Here is a 22,599-nt window from a genome sequence, read left to right on the forward strand (position 1 = left end):
TTTAAATATAAAACTAAACATACATTTGTGAACCTACTGTCACTTTCATGTGGGAGCCTGAGCTGAGCACAAAAGATTACATTGTGCAGCTACAATTGAATAGAGCGTATAGGATTAAAGAGATTTTATTTAGCCACACATGAAATAGCAGAGCTGATGGCAGCCTCTGGTACAGCAGGAAAGAAAACAAAGCCAAGTAGTTCAGTGAGCACTGGCGCTAACAGCTGCATCCCCTGTGTACTCATGTATCGTGGCTGATTGACTGGGGTGTCTAGGATGGCATAAACTGCATTTGAAGCTTTTCATACAGTTCAGGAACTTATTAGTCTTTCCACTTTTATGGAATTTTTGAAGTCTAATAAGGCATGAACCCTTGTTGCAACTTTCCCTGCCAGGGGACTGTGATAGGGTCTCTTTTTGCGATCAGGCTATTTATTTTCACAAAACCTGTAGGGATGTAATTATGCTTCAGCCAAACTTGTTTGAAATCAGCCAGTGGGTTCAAAAGTTATTAGAGATGGCCAGACAAGAGACAGATGGAGACACCATGGCCACGCAAGCCTCGTTTCCATAAGAAATCAAGCTAAAAGGGCATACGCTGAAATTATTTTTTAGAGGTGATATGATAGGCAGAGGAGAAGATTTCTGCAAAGTGCAATTTCAAATTTTAAGTGAATTTCATGGCAGGAAGAGCTATTGATGGCAGTCTGGAATACTAAAATTCTCTCTTCCCTCTAAAGGAGAGGAACAGCAGGGAAGAGCTACAGTGCCCCACCTCACGCATGGATTTTTTCTTTAAACTAACTCACCCTGGGCGCAGGTGATTGCTTACAGAGAGGATACAAAGAGCAACTCCAACAGCTCTGTTCCTACAGTTTGTGCGTTTTGCTTATGTGAGCAATTAGGGCTAATCACATATGAAAAGCGCTGCAAATGCCTCTGAATGTTTGTATTTCACCACTGCTTTGCCTTTATCCCCATTTCCTCGCTCATCTCTGCCAGCTCTGTGCCAGGGCTGCAAGGGGGAAGAACTGCTTTTAATCCCTTGCGCCTGCACTGCAAACTACAATGGGGCCTGAATCTTGATGAGGGCCCCTAGCTACTATCACATACCACGCAAAAAGCATCATTTAACATCACAGCCCCCAGTCTCTCAGCTGGGACACGTGCATGCATGAATCCAGGGGTATTTATTCATGCTCCCAGCCACAGCAGTGCAGTTTTTTTTCCAGCTCTGACACCAGCCTGCTGGGCAGCCTCGGGCGAATCGCTCTGTCATCTTCCTGTCTGTAAACAGGGCACCCACCTCCTGCTTTTTGGCTCTTTTTTTGGGTGTCGCCGAGCTGTTTTTGCTGCTCTTTTGGTGGGTTTGAAAAGCCCCGGCTAGCAGCCAGCTGAGGCAGACAGACCCTGACTTGCGGCCACCGTCACGCTCTGCCTGCGTCCCCTTATTCCCTGTGAATGCAGTCACCACCTTCAAAAGGAAAGAGGAAGGAGAAAAATACGAATCTTTTAAACAGATTTTTGCATTCGCGTGCCTCCACACTGTAGAGATATGCCAGCAGCCTGACTCTCCTCACTTGAGGCAGTCAGGCCCCCCTGACCCCACCGTGCCGGGGTACAACCACCTCTGTCCCCCTGGGGCTTGGGCCACAAGCGTGACGGAGGGGACAGCCATGTCCCCAGCCAGCCTGGGGAGCGTGAGGGGCTGGCGCGGGGTGGTGCGGCTGCTCCACCTGTCGGGGCGGGCTCGGGCAGGCCAGGTGAGGCGGTGCTGGGCCTGCCTTTCGCTCCTTCCACAGCCTCCCGGCCGGCCGGCGCTGCGGGTGCCGGCAGCATGGCGGAGTCCCAGGTGGTCCTGCTGGACGATGCGCACGTCAACGAGAAGGTGACGGAGGCCCAAGCCCGCTTCTACTACAGCGAGGAGCAACGCCGGGCACTGGAGGTGCTGGTGACCCGAGGCGAGGGGGCCTACAAGGAAAACCTGAGGAAGGAGCAGCTGCGCGACTTCCTCTCCAGCCGGGAGCTGCAGGCGCTGCGGGGCGGCTGGCGGGGCTACGATGACCCCCGGGACAGCGGCAAGGTGTTGCGGGGCCCCGGCGGCGAAGCCCTCTCGCTGGCCTACTGGCCTGACTGCTCGGACACAGAGGTGCCCCCGCTGGACCTGGGCTGGACCGACAAAACCTTCTACCGGGGCATCAGCCGGGTGGCTCTCTTCACGCATCCCCGCAAGGAGGAGAACGCGCCCCACGTGAAGGAGGTGGTGCGGGACATGATCCAGCAGGCGCAGAAGGTAGGGACCGGCCACCCCAGTATGCCAGCAGCCACCCTGCCTTCACGCCTGGGCTGGGGGCACCTGGGGTGGAAGGAGACCACCACCACCACCACCACCAAGTGGTGCTCGATGGCCAAGCACCGTGGCCCCCCATCCTGGTGGTGTCCACCAGGCAGGGCTTTCCGTGCGGTTCCTTGCTGGTCATGTTGTGGTTTGCCAAAGCTGATATTCAGGATGGGGTCAACTCCCCCCCGCCAGCACTGGGGCTTTGTAGCCACGGTTGGTTTAGGTGCCCCAGCCTGATGAGCTGGCTCAGGGCAGGGGGAAGGCAGGTCACGGTGCTGCTCCAGCCACCCCTCCTGTACGTGCAGGTAACCCCAGTTAAAGACAGGACAGCCAGTTTGTTTGGGGTTATTTACTTTCTTGCGGTCTCCAGCCAATCCAACCTTGAGTGTGAGGCAGCCAGAGTCCAGACAATATGTGGCTGCTCCTCTTATTTATCTTGGGCTGGAAAGGACTGTTAGTGGTGACAGTGCACCTCTGGCAAGAAAACAAACCAGCTGTGACGCTCCAAGAGCGCTGGAACAGGCTCCCCAGGGCAGTGGTCAGGGCACCGAGCCTGACGGAGTTCAAGCAGTGTTTGGACAACACTCTCAGACACATGGTCTGAGGTTTGGGTGGTCCTGTGTGGAGCCAGGAGTTGGGCTCGGTGATCCATGTGGGTCCCTTCCAGCTTGGGATATTCATCATAAGCCACTTATTCCTGCTCTTAGTTTTGCTGCTTTCTGTTTTTTCTGCTTGCTAATTCAGCGGTCTCTCTTCCCCCCCCCCCCCCCCCCCCTTCCAAGTGCACACCGCACGCACAGTCTTTGCAGAGACTTGTTAAAACCAAATCTGCTGGGAAACACAGAAAACTTTGCAGAAATAGGTGCACACCCCGTGATCTTGTTCAACAACTGGTGTGCTCAGTCATACAGAAGAAGCTGAAGCTGTAAAATGCTCACGGTCTGATTTGCTACAACTTCATATCCTCTTTGCACTGCTGCAAATGCCTCTACAAATTGTGTAGAGGCAGCTGACTGGGAAACTTTGCTCTTTTTGATAGCTGGGCCTGGCAACTAGAAGTAATTAATTTCTTTGTAGATTTTTTTCACTGACTGGATGGAACTGTGCCCCTCCCAGCCCAAAGGTAGTTTCATGTTTAACAGTCGTTTACGTTTTAATGGTCTTTTTTTTAGGTAACTGCCTATTGTGTTCAGTTGAGCTGGCCCTGGAGAATAAAATTTCCAGGTAGCAGCTTTTCATTCAGCAGATAAGAGTGGGGTTGTTGTGTGTGTGTGTTTGTTTTTTAATTTTTTTTTTTTGGGGGGGGGAGGGTTGGTGGTGGTCCTACATAGATACTGGTAATATTTGACATGTCTGTGGGTGGCTTATCATCAGTGTTTTACAAACATACAGTAATTAAGCTACCTTGCCGCAATGAGATTGACAAGCATTAACTTGCCAATCTGTAAATACCTAGGAAGAGCAAGGCACACCTATGGGTCCTATAGATAAGTAGTGTTATTATCCATAGGCTAGGAAAAGGAATGGAAAAAAAAAAAAAAAAAAAAACGACTTGCAGAGGGGTTAGATACTCATGCTCTGACTTGCTGCATTTGGAAATGCTCCTAGGTTATCTTGACAGATCACCAGGAGTGACAGGGGTTTGGGAAGACAAAAAACAACCCTGGGGTTGCCCCTCTTATAGTTTTCTATCTTGGAAGTGCCATCTGCAAGGCAGTTCATCAGTTTTTCATACAGGGCTGCAGTTTTCATGGATTTAGTCCATAGTATTGCAAAGAAGCCTGAAGTGACCTAGTACCAATTAATGGTCAGTCCAGTGTGTGCTGCAATTTCTTGGGCTTTCTTGCAATTTCAAATTGGACTCCTTGCAAATGGAGAGGATGGAAAGAAAACACAGTCACACTTCTATCTATTCTTCATCAGTTCCCTACGTGGATGTTCTTACTTCAAATGAATATTATCTAGCATTCTTGCTGCTTAGTAACAACATCCATACCAGAGTGTGTGGAGGGGAAAGAAAGCATAGCATGGCTCAATTAATGCATGAAAACTTCATGCCTTTAATAACGTGTCTGCATATGAAGTTGTTCAGGAATAAAGTGGCACAAGTTCGCTGTTTTTCAGGGCTGACATTTCCTGCATCTCACTCCTTTGAGCTAGAAAGTGACAACCAACGTGGGACCTGAAATCCAGTTCTTCTGCCTACCAAGAGCTGTTGAGGGCCTTACAATTAGCTTATAATGGACCTCCACCATCGCTCACCTTTATCAGGAACGTACATGTTAATGATGGGCATAAACACAGTGTCAGCTCATTTTTTTCTTTTCTAATCAAGAACAGCTCCTGTAAGCACTGCTGACAGAAGAAGCCTGAGAGAGCAGAGGTGTTGGTTGTTGTTGGCCATACCAGCAGACTCAACAAAAACAGGGGACATTTACTGTGGCATCATTTTCCCATAGCCGTTTTGCTCAAGGGCATTTTCAAAGGAAGGAGGCGTCTGGCAAGTATTATCCCCATTTCTACAGGGTGCTGCTGCAACTACAGCTGCACGTCCTCCAAACATCAACTGAAGAAAACTCTATGGTTGGATCCAGTCCCCAGCTCCATTCACACCTGTACATGCTCTCCCCAGCACAGCCTGGCTTGTCGCTGTGACCCCAGCACCTGGGGAGCTAGGATTTAGGCAACTCTATTCCCAACTTACTGTCAGTATGAGAGCTCTGACCTGCCAAGTTGATGGTTCCTAGTGGGACTGGGAGAACCACAGCTTCCTTCATTCATAGCCTGTGAAATGCTGGGGAGAATAACTCCTTCAGGAAGAAAAATGAATTGATACTTCAAGTGGTGTAAAGGATACAGAAAGGGAGAGAGACAAAACGTGTAAGATCAGCATAAATGTTGCCCACAAAAGTCTTGTTTTTGTTGTTACTCATCCTATGAATGTTCAGGCTTGTCAGTGATGTCAGTGCAACCCTTTGCTTTTGTATAAAATCTGTGTCTGGAAAGAGAGATTAGTTTTACACCAGAAAAATATATATGTAAGAGAGGGGAACGGTCATTTTTCCTCCAAATCTTGAATGTGCATTTCAGTCACTTTTTGACAAGTATGAGATGTTTATGTTTGAGCTCCATGAGACGTTCTTCATGAAGCCAGCCCTGAGAGCAGAGTTCTCAGAGGGAATTTGTGAAAAAGGAAAATAAAATTCTTCTTGTCTGCACTGTGCACCCCATGGCTGAGGAGTCATGCCCTAATTCCTCTGCACATTCATTCTTCCATTACTCACCTTCTGAAAAGTGTTAGTACTGTGTTTTTCACTCTTCTTTTTCAGTCCTTTTTCATGTTTAAGTGGATCTTTACAGAGGCAAAGAGAGTTTCACAATACAGAGATAAAACTGGGTATTTGGCTTTGGCGTTCTTCAGGCTGCTGAAATAAGCCATTTTCCCCTAGAAGAAGGTGAACTCTCAAAGACAATTTATTATGTTCCTTCCAAAATGCAGCGGGAACCATGATGGAAAATTACAAGATCTTTGGAAGTGCTTGGGCATGTACATTCCTGTGCTTTTGTCTCCCTTATATCCTCCTCCATATTCTGGTATCAGTGCTCTCCTTTGTTTTGTAACAGTGCAATGGGCTTCCCTAGGAGTTCCTAATATTTTATTTAGTTGCCTGTCTACTGTCTTCTTGTTTCCAGATTATTGCAGTGGCCATGGATGTGTTTACAGACCGGGACATCTTCCGTGATATTGTTGATGCAGCGTATAAGCGCTGGATCCCAGTCTATGTAATTCTGGATGAGGATGGTGTGAAGCTCTTCCTGGAAATGTGCAGATGCCTTGACCTCAGTGACTTGCAGATCCGGGTAAGATATTCAATGATGAACCATTATTTTCTGTAGGTCAGTGGCCTTCCCGACTTGTAAAGAATCTTGGAACTGACTTGGACAGACAATGAGGTTGATGAAACATAGAGGGATAAGACAGTGGCCTGTTGAAACAGAAGGAAAGAGAAAGGGAATAGTTGGATTATTTGCCTTTCACCTGAGACAGGGGTCTGTGTGGTGTTTTTTTTTTTTGGCTCTTATCACCTAAATATTCCTGTTTGGGAGAAAACATGTCCAAGGAAATACTTGTTGGTCTCCTGTGCAAGTTCTAGTGTTCAAACCAGGTCTTTGAGAATACTGGGATTCACACAAATAGTAATAGTATGCTTACACTTTGTGAAATCTGGGACTGAATGAGCTTGTAGTCCTCCTTTGCCTGAGAACATAAGGGACTGGGGAGCGCAGCTGCTCCCCAGTTCCATATTGGGGATGTTTTCATATAGTGCCTGCACCACAGCAGAGTAGTCAGCCTAGCTTGGCTGGCAGAAGCAACTTCAGTAGGATCTCCTTCCATTACATACAAACTGAAATTCTTCGTGTGTTTATAGTTACTTTTGTTTTTCCTACTGTTTTAAAGGCTTTTAGCCACTGTCGCTACTACAGACTTGTTCCAAATACTGGAAAAGTTGCTAGGTTGGAAATAACCTACAGGGTGCAAGACTCACCCCTCTTGTGATCCAATTGTTCTGCTGAGCAGTTTAAAAAAAAAAAAAAAAAAATGCCTGGAGGAAGGGCAGATCTTCTATAAACACTCAATTAATAGTTTAAAAAAAATAAAAAAAATCAAAAAGATCTGAAAGTTAGAGAGGCTCATATTAACCATTCAAGCAGAACTGTCTTAAAGGTGGATGAAAATGACTCGCATATGTCTGAACAATGCTCCTGTGAACTACCACTCTGCTCTGAGTTTGTGGACTTCTTCATCAAAAAAAGACATCCAGCTGAGCAGCTTTCTTATCTTTCTCCAAAACAGAGATGGAAGTTTCTTCCCTCTGGTGTCTCTGAAAGCAAGACACAGACATTGTTTTAACAGACCTGTTTCAAGCTTCAGGGGTGTTCTGTGGCCTGGGCTGGAGTCTCTTTGGTACAAAGCTGTAAAACCACAGCAGTAGTTCCATTTGCTCTGGTACCTGTCTTCCATTTCTTTTCTCACTGTGTCATCATGTGAAGGAATGATGACTTCAGTACTGCATATTTTCATCCCTGGATAGAGTGCCCTGGCATTTTAGAAAAACTTGCAATGCTATTGCAGAGGTGAGTTCCTGTTTGTCTGCCTTTTCTGTTTAAAAAGTGTTTGGTCTCTTTCTGCTTTTCCCCACACCTCTTTGTCCATAAGTATCTACACACGCTTTACACTCCAAAACCAATTATCAAAATGACATGCTGCAGCAATGACTAGGTCCTGCAGCAACCTCCTTGCATCACAAGGTCACCCCTTCCAAGGAGGCAGAGTTCAAACTGATGCCATCAAAAGCAGTAGAAAACACTTGTGCCCCTTCTGTGTTTCCCTTCTCTCACACCAACACTTGCTGTGTTTTTCTTTCAGACTCGGACTGAGCTGAAGGAGTTCCACTGAGGAAGAAATTTTTAACATCCTTCTTTAATCTAATTCTTCACTCTTCTGCAGATTTCCAACCAACAGGGTGTTGTCCTTCCACTTTTTCCCATTTTCCCACCTATCTCATACTGTTTTGTAAATTCTTTGCTTAGGGTTGTTATATTCCTTTTCCAGTACACCTAAGGAACCTTTCTTTAATCTTGTTAAGGTCAATGCAGTTTATTCCTTTCTGTGGTGCTATGGAAGGACTGGGAAGAGTCTTCCTCTTGGGAAAAGCAGGTCAGTTGTCTCTCAGGGAAGGTGGCCTCTCGGTGTCCTGCCCAGGTTCCTGTTGTTTTCCATCCTGGGTCAACGTGACTGTCAGCATCAAGAAGACCAGGAGCAGCTGGTTGGTCAAGTTTTTCTGCAAGGCTATCTTGGATGTATCTGTGCTGCAGTTTGGGTCAGTATAGCAGAAATTATCATATAGCCTGACGCCAGGCTTTGGATATGAAAGAAATCGCAAGAGGGATGTGGTCTTTCCCTTGGGGACTTCATCCACCTCATCATCTAATGTGTCTGGGGGCTCTGCCCTTTTAGCACTGAAGACCCAGCTTTAAAGCAAAAAATTAAGCTGGGCTTCTGGTGTTACTCTGGCAGAATCATTTTGTCCCACACTGAATTCCCACTGGAATTGCTGAGGAAGAACCAGAAACTCCAGTGCACGTAACTCTTACCATTCACCCATTTATTTTTTACAATGTCTTCCTCTTGACATCTGCTTTGATGCCTGAGTTTCTTCTACAGATTTTCAGCTACAAGGAGAACATTCTCCCCTTCCACTTTCTTTTTGTGTAACCACTTTGCTCTCTTATGAAATATTTTGACATTGGGCCCCAGTTTGTCAGAAAAGGGAATTATGTGCTCTACTCTTCCTTCCTGCCCTTCTTCCCATCTTTCCTTTGGAATGCTTCTGTAAGATTTACAGGCTGGCCTTTCCACAGAAAGTTGCAGCAATATGGGAGGTAACTTTAAGGTTTCAAGGCAACTTCTCATCCCAGAGAAAAAGAGATGACACACTCCCATGGGCTGGCATTGCTGCAGGGTCAGGATGCTTATTCTGTCTTCTGTCATCACCAGATGCTCAGATTGCTCTATGATTCCTACCCTTTTGTTTGCATCTCTCTCATCCAGTGCAGAGTGAATACCTCAACAGTCCTAATACAGGGAGGTTTACTGTTTTAACAGTGGATTTTGCCCTTTGTCTACATAGAGTGATGGGTGTTTTCACAAAATTCCTGGCTATTGTATCTTTTTGAGATGGCAAGGTATCATGATCCACCCACAGTCTCACAGGAGGGAAACTGCTGTAGCAAGACTGTACTTCACAAAGAAAAGAAGCTCTTCACTGACTCCAAACGTGAAATGAGAAAATTTCATTTTTTGTCTGAAGGCCAGAGATCAGTAAAAACGCATTTAAATTCAACCATCTGCACATTCATCCTGGGATGTCAGTATGAGCATGTCTTGTTTGTATGAGTCATATTGCTTCTTGAGCCTGCAGGACATGGTTTGCCAGACTTTTGTTATGTTTGACACAAGGGTGTTCTTCTGAGATCAGAATGAATCAAAGTTCTCAGAGAGATAAAATTCATAGCCCCACAAAAAGTCCTCCTCTTGTTGACCTGAGGGTGAGTGTTGTCACTGGTTTTTAGAGGCATTCTCTTCCCCATGCTTCTGCTAACCAAGACGTCAGTGACGGACACTTTTGCTCAAAGACAGGGAATTCAAGTTCACCTAGAGCTCCAAGGAAATCTAGGGAATGTGGTATCTGCAGGAAGTTCACCTTCATATTAATTTCTATATTCATTTCCCCAGCATGCAAGGAGTTCCTTTTCTCACTCCAGGTATTCTTATAAGCTTCTAACGAAGAAATCTTTGGAATTTTGTTTCAGTTCTTCAAGTCTTTGCCCTCCAGCTTTCTTTATTCAATTCAAACTCAAGTAAAGAAGAATCTGAACGTGATGTGAGGCAGTGCTGCTGTTTTTAATACCCAGTAATGGCACTACTGGGCCAGGTCTAGCTAGCTGCATTTCTTCCTATTCTACTTGACTACCTACAAGCTTTACTATTTCATCACCTTTTCTAAAACTGTTCAGGGCAACTACATAGGATAAGCCCAGTCCCTCCCAACATTGCCTGGTGTTGGCTTCCAGATTGCAGCTGACTTTTTGTCCCCATCTAACATGAGCAGCTACTACCCATCTCTCTGACCTGGAGGTCTGATGACCTGAAATGAGAAGCTTGCAGACCATAAAAAAGAAAGATTCCTTATCTCCTGTCACTGTGGTCCTGTCCACGTGAATCCTATCTCTCTCTTCCTTTTACTGCCTTCTGTAGAACCTCCATGGAGGATTTTTGAGTGGGAAAAAATGGGCATCTGTGCCTCCCCCTCAGCCCTGCGCTCAGATGAAGCAGTAGTACAGGAAAGCAGAGGACAGGAGCCACCCCAACAGATGCTACTGACTTAAGGATCTGATTTTCCCAGGGACAGCAGAAAGGAGATCTCTATATTTTGAAAAAAAGCAGTTAATGCAAGGGACTGTTATGCCACCATCATGTATGATCTACTGCTTTGGTTTGTTGCTTGTCCTTCATCTGATTTAAGTCTTTCAGTTTATAGAGCTCTCTCATGCCATTCATCCCAACTGGAAGTAAAGACCTCTGCTGCTTTGCAACATATATATCAGCTGTTGTTCTAAGAGGGGAGGGACACCAGGATTCCCTGGTGAAAATAATTACAACACCTGCCTTTAGGGTCCATCTTGTGTATCTCACCTTAGTCAATCCCCACTTCTGGGCGCTGCTGCTTGGGTCTGTCAAGGGACAACTAAGGTCAGTCACACAAATGTATTACCGACTTTCTCAGCTGAGTCTAATTTAACTTTCTGTGGGTTCAGGGTGAGGCTTAAAAGCATGTCACAATAAAGCAAGAAAGACCGATTCCTTTGCTGAGTGTATTAGGATGCTCTGTCAGGCTTGAGCGTTACCGGTCTGTATTAAGTTGCTGTCAGGGAGATGTTAGTCACTGCTTGCAATGAGGAGTGGTGTAAGTCTGTGTAAAGGCAACGTGGAAATGTAACACAGACTGCAGCCTCCATGAGCCAGGATATGACTAACCCTAAGCAGGTTGCTGCAAGAATACAGATTTGGAGGGGTCTCTTCTACCTGAAGAACTAACTGGTCTTTTAGCCAAAATATTTGTTACTACAGTAACGTCAGTGCCCAAAGAAAAGGGCTGAAATCTCAACTCATTTATATTTGTCTCTCTGCTTTTGTTGTTGTATAATCTTCAGTACATGAACCCAGGCTTGTTCCTTCTCCGTACAGCTTGATATATTAGTCTTCAAATGCTCCAAGATCCTTCAAGGCAGAAAACATTATACAAATAACCTGTTAAGTGACTCGCTGTTTATATGACTTTGTGCTTGTTTTCTGCATTACAAGATGCATTTATGCACTCCTGTGCCTACTTTGTTCAAGGAGGTTTATGTATTCAGCTGTTTGGTTCTATCCCCTCTGTGCCCTTCTAAGTGTTATGTGTGGTTCAGTTACTGCAGAAATTCAAGTTTTCTTTCTTTCCACCAAAAGAAGGTGATACAACATACAAACACAGTAAAATCCACACATGTTACACGCTAAGAAACTTTCTGCTCACGCAGGCTGATAGTCCTTGATTCAGAAAGGATTATTACATGGCAGAGCTGCTGGCTGATTTGAAGGACAGGCATACTTCTTGACACTTCCAGTCAATAACCCATGATTTGGCAAATCCCAAATCCAACTTTACTCAGCAAGGGAAGAAAAAATGACTTTAGGCAACCAGCCAGCCATCTACAAATGTTATTCTAAGTACTGGAAAGGGTACCCTTCCTCCCGTGTTCTACCCAACCTGCATTCAGCATCCCACACATATGACTCACTGCTAGCTAGGCCTTGGGCAAGTCACTTCATCTTTTTTGTCTCTTAGGTTCCTCGTCTTTAAAACAGGGTGATAATACTGTCAGCGGTGTTGGGAGGATTAATTAGCTAATGCCCACACAGGACTGCAGACAGATCAAGCAGTAGATGAATGCAAAATAGTAGTATCATCAGTTACTGTTAGTCAGAATTTGTACTGCCACTGCTGTGTTTTACTGAGGAAAATAGGAACAGATTCAAAAGGTAAGATTTATATTCAGAAAACTGTTTTTTGAAAGAAATCCACATTCTTCTAATCACTCATTCCTGCATGCTGATTTCTATAGCCTATCGATATTTAAGCTGTCAGTGAGATTCATAATAATAGTACTTAGCTCTTTGTGGGATCTGAAGCTGTGCTAGTGCTAGCCAAATCCTCCTGATTCTCCTGTTCTGCAGATGGGGGAAGAATGAAGCAAAGGTGAATTGACTTCCCCAGAACATCACAGGGAATAGAGTCAGAGCTGTGATTACACCTGGGACTGTCTGACTCCTAACCCTGGATTTATTACTCCAGATCACAATACCTTTTAGCTTTTCATTGTTAAAGAATTCTTACAGAAACAGATGGTGGAATGAAGAAAATGATCTAAATTTGTGTGTCAGAGTGACAAGATAATTTGCTCCAAACTTATACTGACAATAAATGCTTTGGGGTTTTGTTGGCTTTTTTCATGTTAGTCAGTATGTATGTGTGTGTGTATATATATATATATATATATACACACATATATATATATATATATATATATATATATATATGTGTGTGTGTGTGTATATATATATATATATATACACACACCTTTTTGGCAATTCAGCCTCGAGCAGCCAGGACCCATGGAGTTCAGCACTGGTCTGAGCAGAATAACACCCAGTCCAACATGCAGATATGTTCTTTCATTATGTGCACACCTGAGTCTGTTGTAGAAAATGAGGTAACCTTAAATCTGTAGTTTTTCTCTCTATCCTTAGTAGTACTTTATTTCATTATTTGCAGGTTTGATGCCCAAAGGTTTTAAGTGGGACAGGAGGTCCAGGGAGAGTTAAAACCTTCCTCCAACTATTTCAGTTAATTTCATCAAAGTTTTGCCTTCCTCTTCTCCAGAAATTCTTCTTCACTCATCTGAGACATCAGCAGAGACACTTACCACACACCTTTTTTTTTTTTTTTTTTTTTTTTTTCAAAATAAAGTTCTGCGTTTTTCACTCTCCATTGAACAATGAAGAATATAGGAAGACATTGAAACTCTTTGGGATTCTTAGCAAAATGATATAGATCAGGGTTCTTTTGTTATAACACACAGGAAACATCTATGTTTTGAACAGTGCGACTGTTCCATTGCCTCTTTTGTAATAATTAACTTGTCTAGCCTTATGATTTGCCCAGTTTTGTCAAGCTGTATGTTGTTGGGCTCAGAACAGAAGCACAAAAAGAGGATAATTTAGTCCTATGTCATACGTTACCCTCTGAGTAACTGTGTCCTTGGGACTGCACAGGTGTTGCAAAATTCCTTTGTTTTCTGGTCCTGCTGACATAGCCTGGAAAAGAGCTCACAAGTGTCATGGAGTAGGGATTGGGATTCAGAGAGTGCAGATATGACTCAGAGCTTCATCTGATTCATTTGCCTGAACAGGGCTGGGCCTTCTGAGCTAAAGCACAGGGCTGGAGATGGAGGATTATTTGATTTTGAGAGCATTGTCTTGCCAGTGGGCTCAGATGAATAGCTGAAGACAGCAGGCAGGGTTACAAAGATGCTGACCTATCGGACAAGGCTATAAAACGATGCATGGGAGTGACTTGTATTGACAGGTGATAACAACAGGGCTTTCAGCACCGTGCTTTCCTCTCTGCAGCCCTTCTGATTTCTGGTGGCTAATGATGAGCTGTAGCCCCAGCAATAGTGAGATAATGTGAGGGATGTGTTAAGACTTGGAGCTGGCAATTATCTAATTCTCTGCCCTATTTATTGTGACATTTCGTCTTTTAACCTCCCTGCTAGAACATCCGCATACGTTCTGTGACAGGAGTTGGGTTCTACATGCCAGCAGGGAAGATCAGAGGCACACTGGCATCCCGATTCCTGATGGTGGATGGTGAAAAGGTGGCCACCGGATCATACAGGTGGGTTGCTCTTGCTTAAGGCAGATATTCATCCTTCCTGTAAAGAATGGCTTGCAGCTTTGCTTGAGAGTCTCCTCATGTCATTCCTTTTCTTATTCCAGTCTCTGTAATTGGTTTGGCACCTGTAGAAAATGAGGTGGGGTAAGACAGAAAGTAATACAGAGCACAAGCTGCTCCCAGGAGAACAGAACATGCCCATGCTAGTGGACTGTTTCAGTGGGCTAGAGATAGTGCCATGCTGCATTAACCACTGTAGGTTGCTCTCCTTGGAGAGGTTTCCAGTCTGTAGACTCCTCCTGTTGATGCCATGTTGCTTTTTTTAAAAGGGTAGGTTGTCCTTCAGAGTTTTCATGCCTTTTCTTCCAGATCTTTACTGCATGCCTAAAGAACAATAATAATGAACTTCACCTACCTACCCTGATGCATCTTGGCAAATGGCACAATGCTGCATATTCCTACACAGTGTTTCAGATATTGTTGGGTGGGCTGGGTCAAGCATGCACCCAAATATCTAATTTCCATTCTGTTTCCTATTTTTAGCTTCACGTGGAGTTCATCTCACATTGACAGAAATATCCTGCTAGTCTTGACAGGACAGCATGTGGAGATGTTTGACGTTGAGTTTCGTGAGCTCTATGCCATCTCAGAGGAAGTTAATTTATACAAGGAATTGGGTATTACTAATCCACACCTTCTGGGAACTGGGAAGCCAGGCTTTCATTCTTCCACCGTGGCTCGGAAGATCATTAACCCCAAGTATGGCTTAGTGGCAGGGGCAGCCCGTGGTGATATGATGCTCTGGGCTTCACGACACAAGCAGGATAATCAGGGGAATATGGAAAAGGAAGAAACAAGTGAGTCAAAGAAACGATTAAATCAATTTCTGAATGACTTAATCACATTGGATCAAGAGCTCCCAGAAATTGAGCCACCTCTGGAGAACTTGAACAAGCTGAATCGGAGCCCTCAGAAACTGTTCTCCCGACTCCACATGGACCTGAAAAATAAATCCAAATCCAGAGAGTCTATTCGTGATGTGAAGAAAGAAGATGCACAGGCAAATTCAAAGCAAGGAAAACGGTTTTCCAGTGGGCTTTTCAGTCGCAAGGCCAAACGATCTCCAGGCTCAAGCATTGAGGCAAATTCTTTTGCCAGTGAAGGACATTCAGGAGAAGACCTTGGGAACATGAAACTGGAATATGAACAGCTCAGCATCAGCCATGCCAGTGTTCAGAGCGCTGATGGCATCTCAGGTAAAACCTCTCCTACCATCACGTTCTGCTTCTGTGCTCTTAGGCTGTCCCTTGTTCCGAGCTTGGTTGATTGGTGCAAACGTATTTAACGTAGGCACCTGCAAGTAGATCCTGATATTTCCTCTGCAGTAAAAAGAGCAGAATCAAAGAGAAGTAGAAGTTGTATCAAATGAAGCATAAATCTGAAGGCAATTTAATGGCAGTCATATTGTAAGATTGGTACTTCTCATATTTTCTGATACTTCCCAGCAAGCAGGCATGGGACAGAGAAAGAGGTGAATGTCTCCCTGTATAAAACAAGTTGCACACACAGTTCTTGAAGAGCACTGCCCTGATAAGCAGTAGCAGGACGTTCAGTGTCGTGGTTAGCAGCATGCAGGCAGATTTCCAGTCTAACCTCTCCTTTCATCGTTTGGGTTTAGTCAACTGTGTTTACTGTGACAAGCTTACTGGTGGAGAAGGAAGAAAATGTTTATGCTGAGGTGAGGGAGCAAGGAGGGAAGGAGAGGTTGGAAGGCTTTTCAGCTTGCTCCTCTAACTCCATTTGAAATGGGAGAGAGGGTCGTGAAAATGGAAGCTGTGGAGAAGCACTACATCTGAACCTTCCTTTCTTTGCTAAGGTACGGCTGGTATTTTTGCTTAAAGCCCATCCAAGGTTTCATTTGGTTGAAGATTTCTCCTAATTTATGTGTTCGTAGCTCACATCCCAACATTTTAGATGTTTTGTCAGATAGAAGTAAATCTATTGACTGTTCAGCCTGGTTGTCTTCCTCTCTCAGTGAACTGTGCTGGGTGTCAATACATCCTGCACCAGCAGGAAAATAAACTAGTTAAGGGGAGGAAAATTTCTTCTCAACTTATCTGGCTGGTGGCCATTCTGTGCTCTGATGAATGCAAAATGCTGGAGTAGAAAGACTGAAATCCTCTGGGACTGCCATGATATGAAATCAAATGACATTCTCCTGAGAACAAAATAGAAAAGCAAGGTGTTAGGAAGGTCAAAAGCAGCGATTGATTAGATTCTTAGAAATATTTCTGGCTAAATGAAGAACAGACTCAAAAATGCCAAATGAACATGAGAGAGAACTGTAAGAAGGCTTGGATGGTTAATTTGAGACTATAGTAGACCCGTTTTCGGATGTTTGACATTTGGGGAGACAGAAGTAAATCTTGGTCTTCATCCTCTCACCAAATCACATTATTTTTCTGAGCACAGACAATATGTGCTGTTGGGCCCCATTCTTCGGAGCCAGGAAAAAACAAAATCCATGAAGACCTATAGGGAGATGTATGGGCATTTCCTCTCGGAGGAATGGACCTGAGGGCTTGCACTACCCTCTAGTGACAGAAGTGGAGAACTGTGTCAACTCTGACTTGTCAGCACTTCCGCGTCAGAGGTTCCCTGTGCTTGTGGCTGCTCTGAAGCAGCCTGCCTGCCATTCCCACAGTGCCATGGCGAAACTCGACCCAGATGAAGGCACACAAGAGATTAATGTCTCTGACAGTGGGGCACTGAGCCCCCCTGGGCACCGCACAGGTCAGGGCGGCAGGGATGTCCCTACACCTTTTAGCACGGTGGATCGATGCCTGCTGGTCTGATGCTCGGTCTGGACCATTTCCATAAAGACACTATCACGCCGTTATGTTCAGGTTTTATGTCTTGTCACTGCTACTTCCCGAGAGACGGGCCTCCTCCAGTGCAGGGGAACACAGACCCGAGGATTTGGGATACCCCTTCTGGTTCCAGGCAAGCCAGGCTCAAACTTGCAGTGCAGGGAAGCAGCAGAGGGCCAGGAGCAGATCCGGCACAGTAGCCTTCCTGCTGTGCTCATCCTGACCCGATAAGTCTTTCCGAGGAGTCCAGGCAAATATTTTTTGTTTTGCTTTATGCTACTCGAGCATAAAGTTCGTGGTGACAGCGGGAGACTCCGCAGCTTTTGAAGCGTGGTGTAAGCAGGCTTAGGTCATCCGGTACAAAAGGCTGGGGGAAGATCACTGCCTGCGTGCTCCTTGAGAGTTGAATCGCTGCTCTTGAAAGAAAGCTTCTCTAGCCTAGTGGTCCCAAAGCAGCATGGAAACAGAGATGGCAGAGGGCACGTTAAAGAGATGAGCCTCATGAGAAGGAGGAAGAAAGGACTCGACACGTTGGATCCTGCTGTTACTTGATCAGCAGCACATGTTTCATTAGGGTTTCATAAAAGCTTCTTGAACACGGGCATGGAACAGAGTTCCAGCTGTAAGACAAAAATAGGAGGCCCTTTGTTCTTGGGGAAACTGTAGGACTGACCTAGCTCTAAAAGTTTAAGTTGTCTTTGAGCAGGCCTAGTAAAAACTGATGGCTGTGATACTCTGAGTGACAGAAGGGAGGTGGGAAGTGGAAATGAAGGAGGGAGAAGGTGCTTGGTATGCAGTCAGGTTAGGATGCAATTATTCCGAGCTTCACAGTTTGAAATAGCTGCCCTTACCTTTTGTAAAGATTAAACAGCACACTTAAGCCCTGTGGGCCTGCCTGTGCACACATCCTCCAAAGTCACTATTAATTCTGTAATTCTGTAGTACCACAGAGACACAGCCCGTCTTACAAATGCAGAGAAAGACCAGATCTACACCCCGAGTCGCTTGCAGAGTAATTGAAAGACATTATTCAAGCAGGCTAAAGGTCAGGTTCAATCTTGTAAGAGCAAATGGTGATGGAGAGAATACGAACTGGGGAGGGAAGCGCTGAAAGCGCATTTTGCAACAGTCTCTGAAAATCTGACTGGGTATTTACGTGCTGGAAAATGATACCTACAAGTTAGGATGGGAAGCCTGGAAAATCCCAGGGCTCCAGGTAGTAACATCTCCAACCAAGCGTCCAAACGAACATCCTGGGGTGTTGTCCTACCACACCGCATGGATGTTGTGTTTTGTCTTACCAGGCTCACTTAAACCACATGATGAAGCTGACACAATTCTTGGATTTCACTGTCCCCGGCTTTAGAAGGCGGCAGCAGCAGCTCTGAACCTGACCAGAATGTTGTTAATTTTATGCTGCTGCTGGGCAGACTGCGATCGGCAAAGACACTGACGTCTGTGTGCAGTTTCTGGGAAATACTGCAAGGGTCTGAAAGCTGCATGCCTTTGGAAGGCACTGCCTTTTTGTTTTGTTTCCTCCCCCGCAGGCAGCAGCCAAAGTGGGCTTGTTTGGAGGGTCTGCTATCCCGGGTGTCTCTGCACATCAGCCTTCGCTCCTCAGAGCGATGTTTGCAGAATTGTTACACTTAATAGCAAGATTTTGTGTCTCGTTTTTTGGGTGCCTCTTGCAACAAAAAAGGGGATTTACACTGCAGCACTGCAGAAGTAGCTGCTTAGTTATCAGCAGTGCTTTTCAGCCCAAGTAGGGTCGTGGGCTGGTGGTAAATGGAATTTTTATTTAAAAAGAAGGAGGGAAGTGTTGCTGCGTACATGCACGGGCAGTGTTTGCTCTAACTGCAGCAGGATCTGTAGAAAAAGACCAGAAGACAGGAGTAGAAAGAGTGAGAAGAACAAAGGCATTGAAAGTTGAGACTAAGCAGAGGAGGAGCGCTGATGCTTTGGAAGGAAAACATGAAGGTCTTGAACGTGATACAGACAGGGAGGGGTGGCAAGGAGATAGGGATAACAACAAGCTCGGTAGTAACATACAGAATAGGTCAAAGTGAGGACAGCAGGCAGAATGAAATGCCGTGGGGAGACGTGGAGAAGAGGCTGCAGCATACAGAGCAGCCACAGCAGTGAGGGTGGGCTGCAGTGCAGCCTCCCACGTGGATATGGGGAAGCTGCAGTGGGGAGGAAGGTCAAGAGGAGGAAAAGGAGCTCCTCTCTTCACCATCAGCTACAGGTGAGGAAAGTGATGGTCAAATACCCACAAGCAAGAGAGTGACATGCAAAATAATCCACTTGAAGCCTAGTTCAGGGGCCGTGCCTGGGCTGAACTTTACCTCATCTCAGCAAGGCTGAGCATCATGTCACCATGACCGGCGGCAGTTTTCCGTCTGTTTTCACTCTATACTGACCACTGGCATGAGGGATGTACACATCATTTCCTTCTGTAGAAACACGAGTGGGGTCTGCCCTTGTTCAGAGTGGCCACAAGCCACGTGGCAGCCCCCCGTGTAAGCCTTGCTGAGCCCAAAGTACCGCTGAGCTCCCTTACTTGCAAAAGCCTATGCAAACACCTCATGGTACAGGCCTTGAAAAAAGTATGCTGGGGCACCCAGATCAGGATCTGGCTGTCATGAAAGGGATCACACAGCAGTACAAGGATTCAAAAGTACAGATACTGAGAGCAGAAGGAATCTACTGAGTGAGCAACGAAATAAATAACAAAAAGCTGGGGGCAGCATACTAGGCTACTTAACCAAAAGACCCTGAGGCCTCCAGATTTCTCTTGCAAAGGAAATGGTGGAAATACGGCCACTTGAGATGCTTAGAACTAAACACAAGAAAAGCTCTGTTGAGAATGTGGGTTGAGATCAGATGGATGAGGTGACCTGACTTTTCTTTTTTGTTTTCATCCGTTGCTGCTTGGAAAACCTCCCACCTAAGTCATGGCCAGCCTGCTTTTCAGTGCCAACTGGGACCTAAGAATACCGCTGACACTGGCCTGAGTACAGGCCAAAGCCTGGAAATACTTCTCCAGTGGTTTTCTCTACAGTATACTCTGAATTTGCTCTTATTTTAGTGTCTCTTCATTTCACAGAAGTAGGAAATAAAATCCCAAGAGAGTGCAGAGCAATGTGGGTCTTACACAAGGCGTATAATAAATAACGAGAAAGGACTGAAGCGTGAGTCCAAACTTTATCCAGATCTTATTTACTTAGCATTAACATTTTTTTTTTTTTAACTTCTTTTCATTCCAGGTAACCCGGGTCCAAACTCCACTATGAGCGATAAAAACAAACAATCTACCTGTGTGTTATCTTGATTGGGAAGGATTGTCCGGAGAGCTGAAGACTGAACAATCTGGAACAGTAACCTGTTGATTGATGTTGAACCTCCAGCCATGTCCTCACGCAGTGGTCCATCAAGCCGCTGCATGGTCCTGGATGCACCTGGCACCTGCAGTTAAAGCACATTTACCGGGTGAAGCATAGACTTTGAATGGTCAGTCCCTTAAACGAGGGGTAGCGATGAATGTATTAGTCCATATGTGTGTGTGCATACAGATTTTATATATAAAAACAACTGTGATGACTGGGTCTCAGAGCTCGCTCTGCGTCCAGATAAATGGAGGAGATTTTCTGACTTACTTGTGCTGCTACTTCAGTCTGTCTAGCTACAGACTCAGAATCACTGTGTTGCATTGTTTACTCTACTGCATTGCAGAAATGTGTTGGTCTGACGGGCTGGCAGGCGAAGTCCAATCCAAGTGGCAAATTCTGGGTGAAACAGTGATGTTTACAGACAGCAGAGCAATCCTCTGTCCTCAAGGAGTCTTCCTGTGGATTCCTGCTGTCATTTATCCACAGAGAAATGAGTGGTTAGGGGAGAAGGGTTTAGCTAGAAGAGGCCAACAGATTAGTATCTTAACCGTTTGTTTCGTGTCATAAATATAGCAGTCGAACAAAGTGATTTGACAATAATCTACTGGGATACAGGGGGATGTTTAACCTGCAGCTGAGACTGGGTCAGAGAAATGCCTTACACAGGAGAGCGGGCAGATCAGGGAGTAGGTACGCAGCCTTCCACGGCTGTTATAAAATCCTGTTTGTTGCTAAGTCAGCAATGCTTCATGGAAACTGTATGATTAAGGAGCACATCTTCGAGGCTGAAAAGAAGAAGCAGGGCAATCATACAAGCTTTTCAAATGCTTTTTTTTTTTTTGAAGTTAACCTTTCCAGACTCTAAAACATGCCAAAATCCAGGGCTTTGATCCATAAGAAGAGGTGCATGCAATCAGACCAAAGGCCATCTAATCTGCTATCCTGTCTCTTGAGGACAGCCAGTAACAGGTGATCACGGAAGCATAAAAAATAAAGCTTAGATACAGAGGTCTTTCTCTGACACCGTTCCAGCAGTCTATGGACTTTCTGAACTGGCAGTTCCTTCTGGACCTGGCCTTAATGAATACACTTAGTCCCCTTTTAAAAGTCCTTTTGTACTTTTGGCCTTCGCAGCGTTCTGTGGCAGTGAACCCTGAGTTCATTGTGTGTTATGACAAAGAACTGTCTTCAGGCTGTTTTAATGGTTTGTTTGATGATTTCATCCAGTGACCCTAATTCTTCTGCTGTCAGATGCAGTGATGACCACCCCTATTCCTTGCCTCCTCGCCACTTTTTACAGACCTGTATCATATATGTCCTCAGTCATCATTATTTTCCAAGCTACAGGTTCATGCTGTACGTAGCTATTCATTATATGGGACCTGTTTGACACCTCTGTCCTCTTGTTCACTGGCTCTTTTCCAGTTCTACCCACTAACTAAGTGGAGAAGCAGGTTGTTTTTGTTTCTTCAGTATGTGGATTGATGTTTCACCCTGCTTTATTGCCATCCAAATTACATACTCTCCTGTCATAAATAAGCCCTAAGAAAAATAAATCCCAATCATAAGTACACACCTGAAAACTAACATACCTACTTGCCAGAACTATTTTGATAGCAGAAAAACACCGGTTTGGTTTTCTTTCTTTTTTGTTTAAGAGACACCGTTTAGTTTGTTTCAGCATACAAAGACAAGAAAAGCCAACTGCTGCTCTACCAACAAAGAATAACCCATTCCCAAGACTCCTCCAGGTGCTGGGTTGCAGCATTAGTTGTTATACTGAAGCAGCTGCCTGTAGTTGATAAAATCTCATTGATTGATTGATTGATTGATTTTCTTTTCCTGGAAGCGTATTTAACTTGAAGGGCAAACAGGTTTGTTTTACTCTGATTTTATCCTGTAGAATGTCTTCAAGACCTCAAAAACCCCAAGGTACATGTATTATGCCCTCTGTTAAACGCACTCCCCCCTCACTCAGTGGGTCAAATGCTTGCTACTCTATATAACTTCTATATAGCCTTCTGGGAACAGAATGTAGTTTTACAGCTAGGTCTGTCAGCTCCTATTATCAGCAGTGTTTTATAACATTTTTCCTGGTAATGGGAGAGAAGAAGTGTTGGAAATGACACCGTCACTTGGACATAGAAGTAAGTTAATACATGAGATATCCTGTTGGCTTCAGGAGCACAGTACCTGTGCCAAAAGCTATTCACTGTATGTGTGTAGGATTGCCTAAAATGGCTTGATTTTTGCCATGCTTTCGTTATTCTCCAGATGTTTAGGAGATTTTTATCTCTCCCAGTATTTATTTCATTTTGTTAGCAGAGACCAGAGATAAATTTATCAGGCCAACGTTGTTCCGCTTTTTGTTCTTGTAGGAATATTGTCATCTGCTGCTTCCTTGGTCTCCCAAGCTTTCAGGGTATTTATTTATTTTTTTT

At 44.9% G+C, this 22,599-nt stretch overlaps 2 protein-coding genes across 5 annotated transcripts; one reads left to right on the plus strand and one right to left on the minus strand.

Moving 5' to 3' along the window:
* The first annotated feature begins 1,764 nt into the window (after positions 1–1,764).
* Positions 1,765–20,412, plus strand: FAM83F (family with sequence similarity 83 member F). 2 transcript variants are annotated; one of them, XM_082758440.1, is made up of 5 exons: positions 1,765–2,293; positions 6,035–6,202; positions 13,781–13,902; positions 14,443–15,155; positions 20,036–20,412. In XM_082758440.1, the coding sequence occupies exons 1-5, from the start codon at positions 1,838–1,840 to the stop codon at positions 20,098–20,100; spliced, it is 1,524 nt and encodes a 507-aa protein (XP_082614566.1). In that variant the 5' UTR covers positions 1,765–1,837; the 3' UTR covers positions 20,101–20,412. The 2 variants fall into 2 exon arrangements, with proteins under 2 accessions (XP_082614566.1, XP_082614565.1); XM_082758439.1 differs by lacking the exon at positions 20,036–20,412 and having other exon boundaries at positions 14,443–15,248.
* Positions 6,201–20,923, minus strand: LOC309877231 (uncharacterized protein). Of its 3 annotated transcripts, none has more exons than XM_082758456.1 (3): positions 20,426–20,923; positions 20,085–20,234; positions 6,201–6,327 (listed from the first exon to the last, which is right to left on the minus strand). In XM_082758456.1, the coding sequence occupies exons 1-3, from the start codon at positions 20,477–20,479 to the stop codon at positions 6,226–6,228; spliced, it is 306 nt and encodes a 101-aa protein (XP_082614582.1). In that variant the 5' UTR covers positions 20,480–20,923; the 3' UTR covers positions 6,201–6,225. The 3 variants fall into 3 exon arrangements, 2 of the variants coding, with proteins under 2 accessions (XP_082614582.1, XP_082614583.1); XM_082758457.1 differs by lacking the exon at positions 6,201–6,327 and adding an exon at positions 13,906–14,024; XR_014317337.1 differs by lacking the exon at positions 6,201–6,327 and adding an exon at positions 16,027–16,117.
* Between the last annotated feature and the right edge of the window lie 1,676 nt (positions 20,924–22,599).

This window comes from Aythya marila (genome assembly GCF_965140915.1).
Source record: "Aythya marila genome assembly, chromosome: 1".
NCBI classification, from domain to species: domain Eukaryota; kingdom Metazoa; phylum Chordata; class Aves; order Anseriformes; family Anatidae; genus Aythya; species Aythya marila.

Excerpts from the sequence above, each read along its gene's own strand:
- LOC309877231 (XM_082758456.1), bottom strand. The coding sequence starts at position 20,479 with ATGCAACACAGTGATTCTGAGTCTGTAGCTAGACAGACTGAAGTAGCA. Across the intron at positions 20,235-20,425 it reads AGACTGAAGTAGCAGCACAA|GTGCCAGGTGCATCCAGGAC; the intron begins GTAAGTCAGAAA and ends CTTTAACTGCAG. Across the intron at positions 6,328-20,084 it reads CCAATCAAGATAACACACAG|GCCACTGTCTTATCCCTCTA; the intron begins GTAGATTGTTTG and ends CTGTTTCAACAG.
- FAM83F (XM_082758439.1), top strand. The coding sequence starts at position 1,838 with ATGGCGGAGTCCCAGGTGGTCCTGCTGGACGATGCGCACGTCAACGAG. Across the intron at positions 6,203-13,780 it reads TCAGTGACTTGCAGATCCGG|AACATCCGCATACGTTCTGT; the intron begins GTAAGATATTCA and ends CCTCCCTGCTAG. Across the intron at positions 13,903-14,442 it reads GTGGCCACCGGATCATACAG|CTTCACGTGGAGTTCATCTC; the intron begins GTGGGTTGCTCT and ends TCCTATTTTTAG.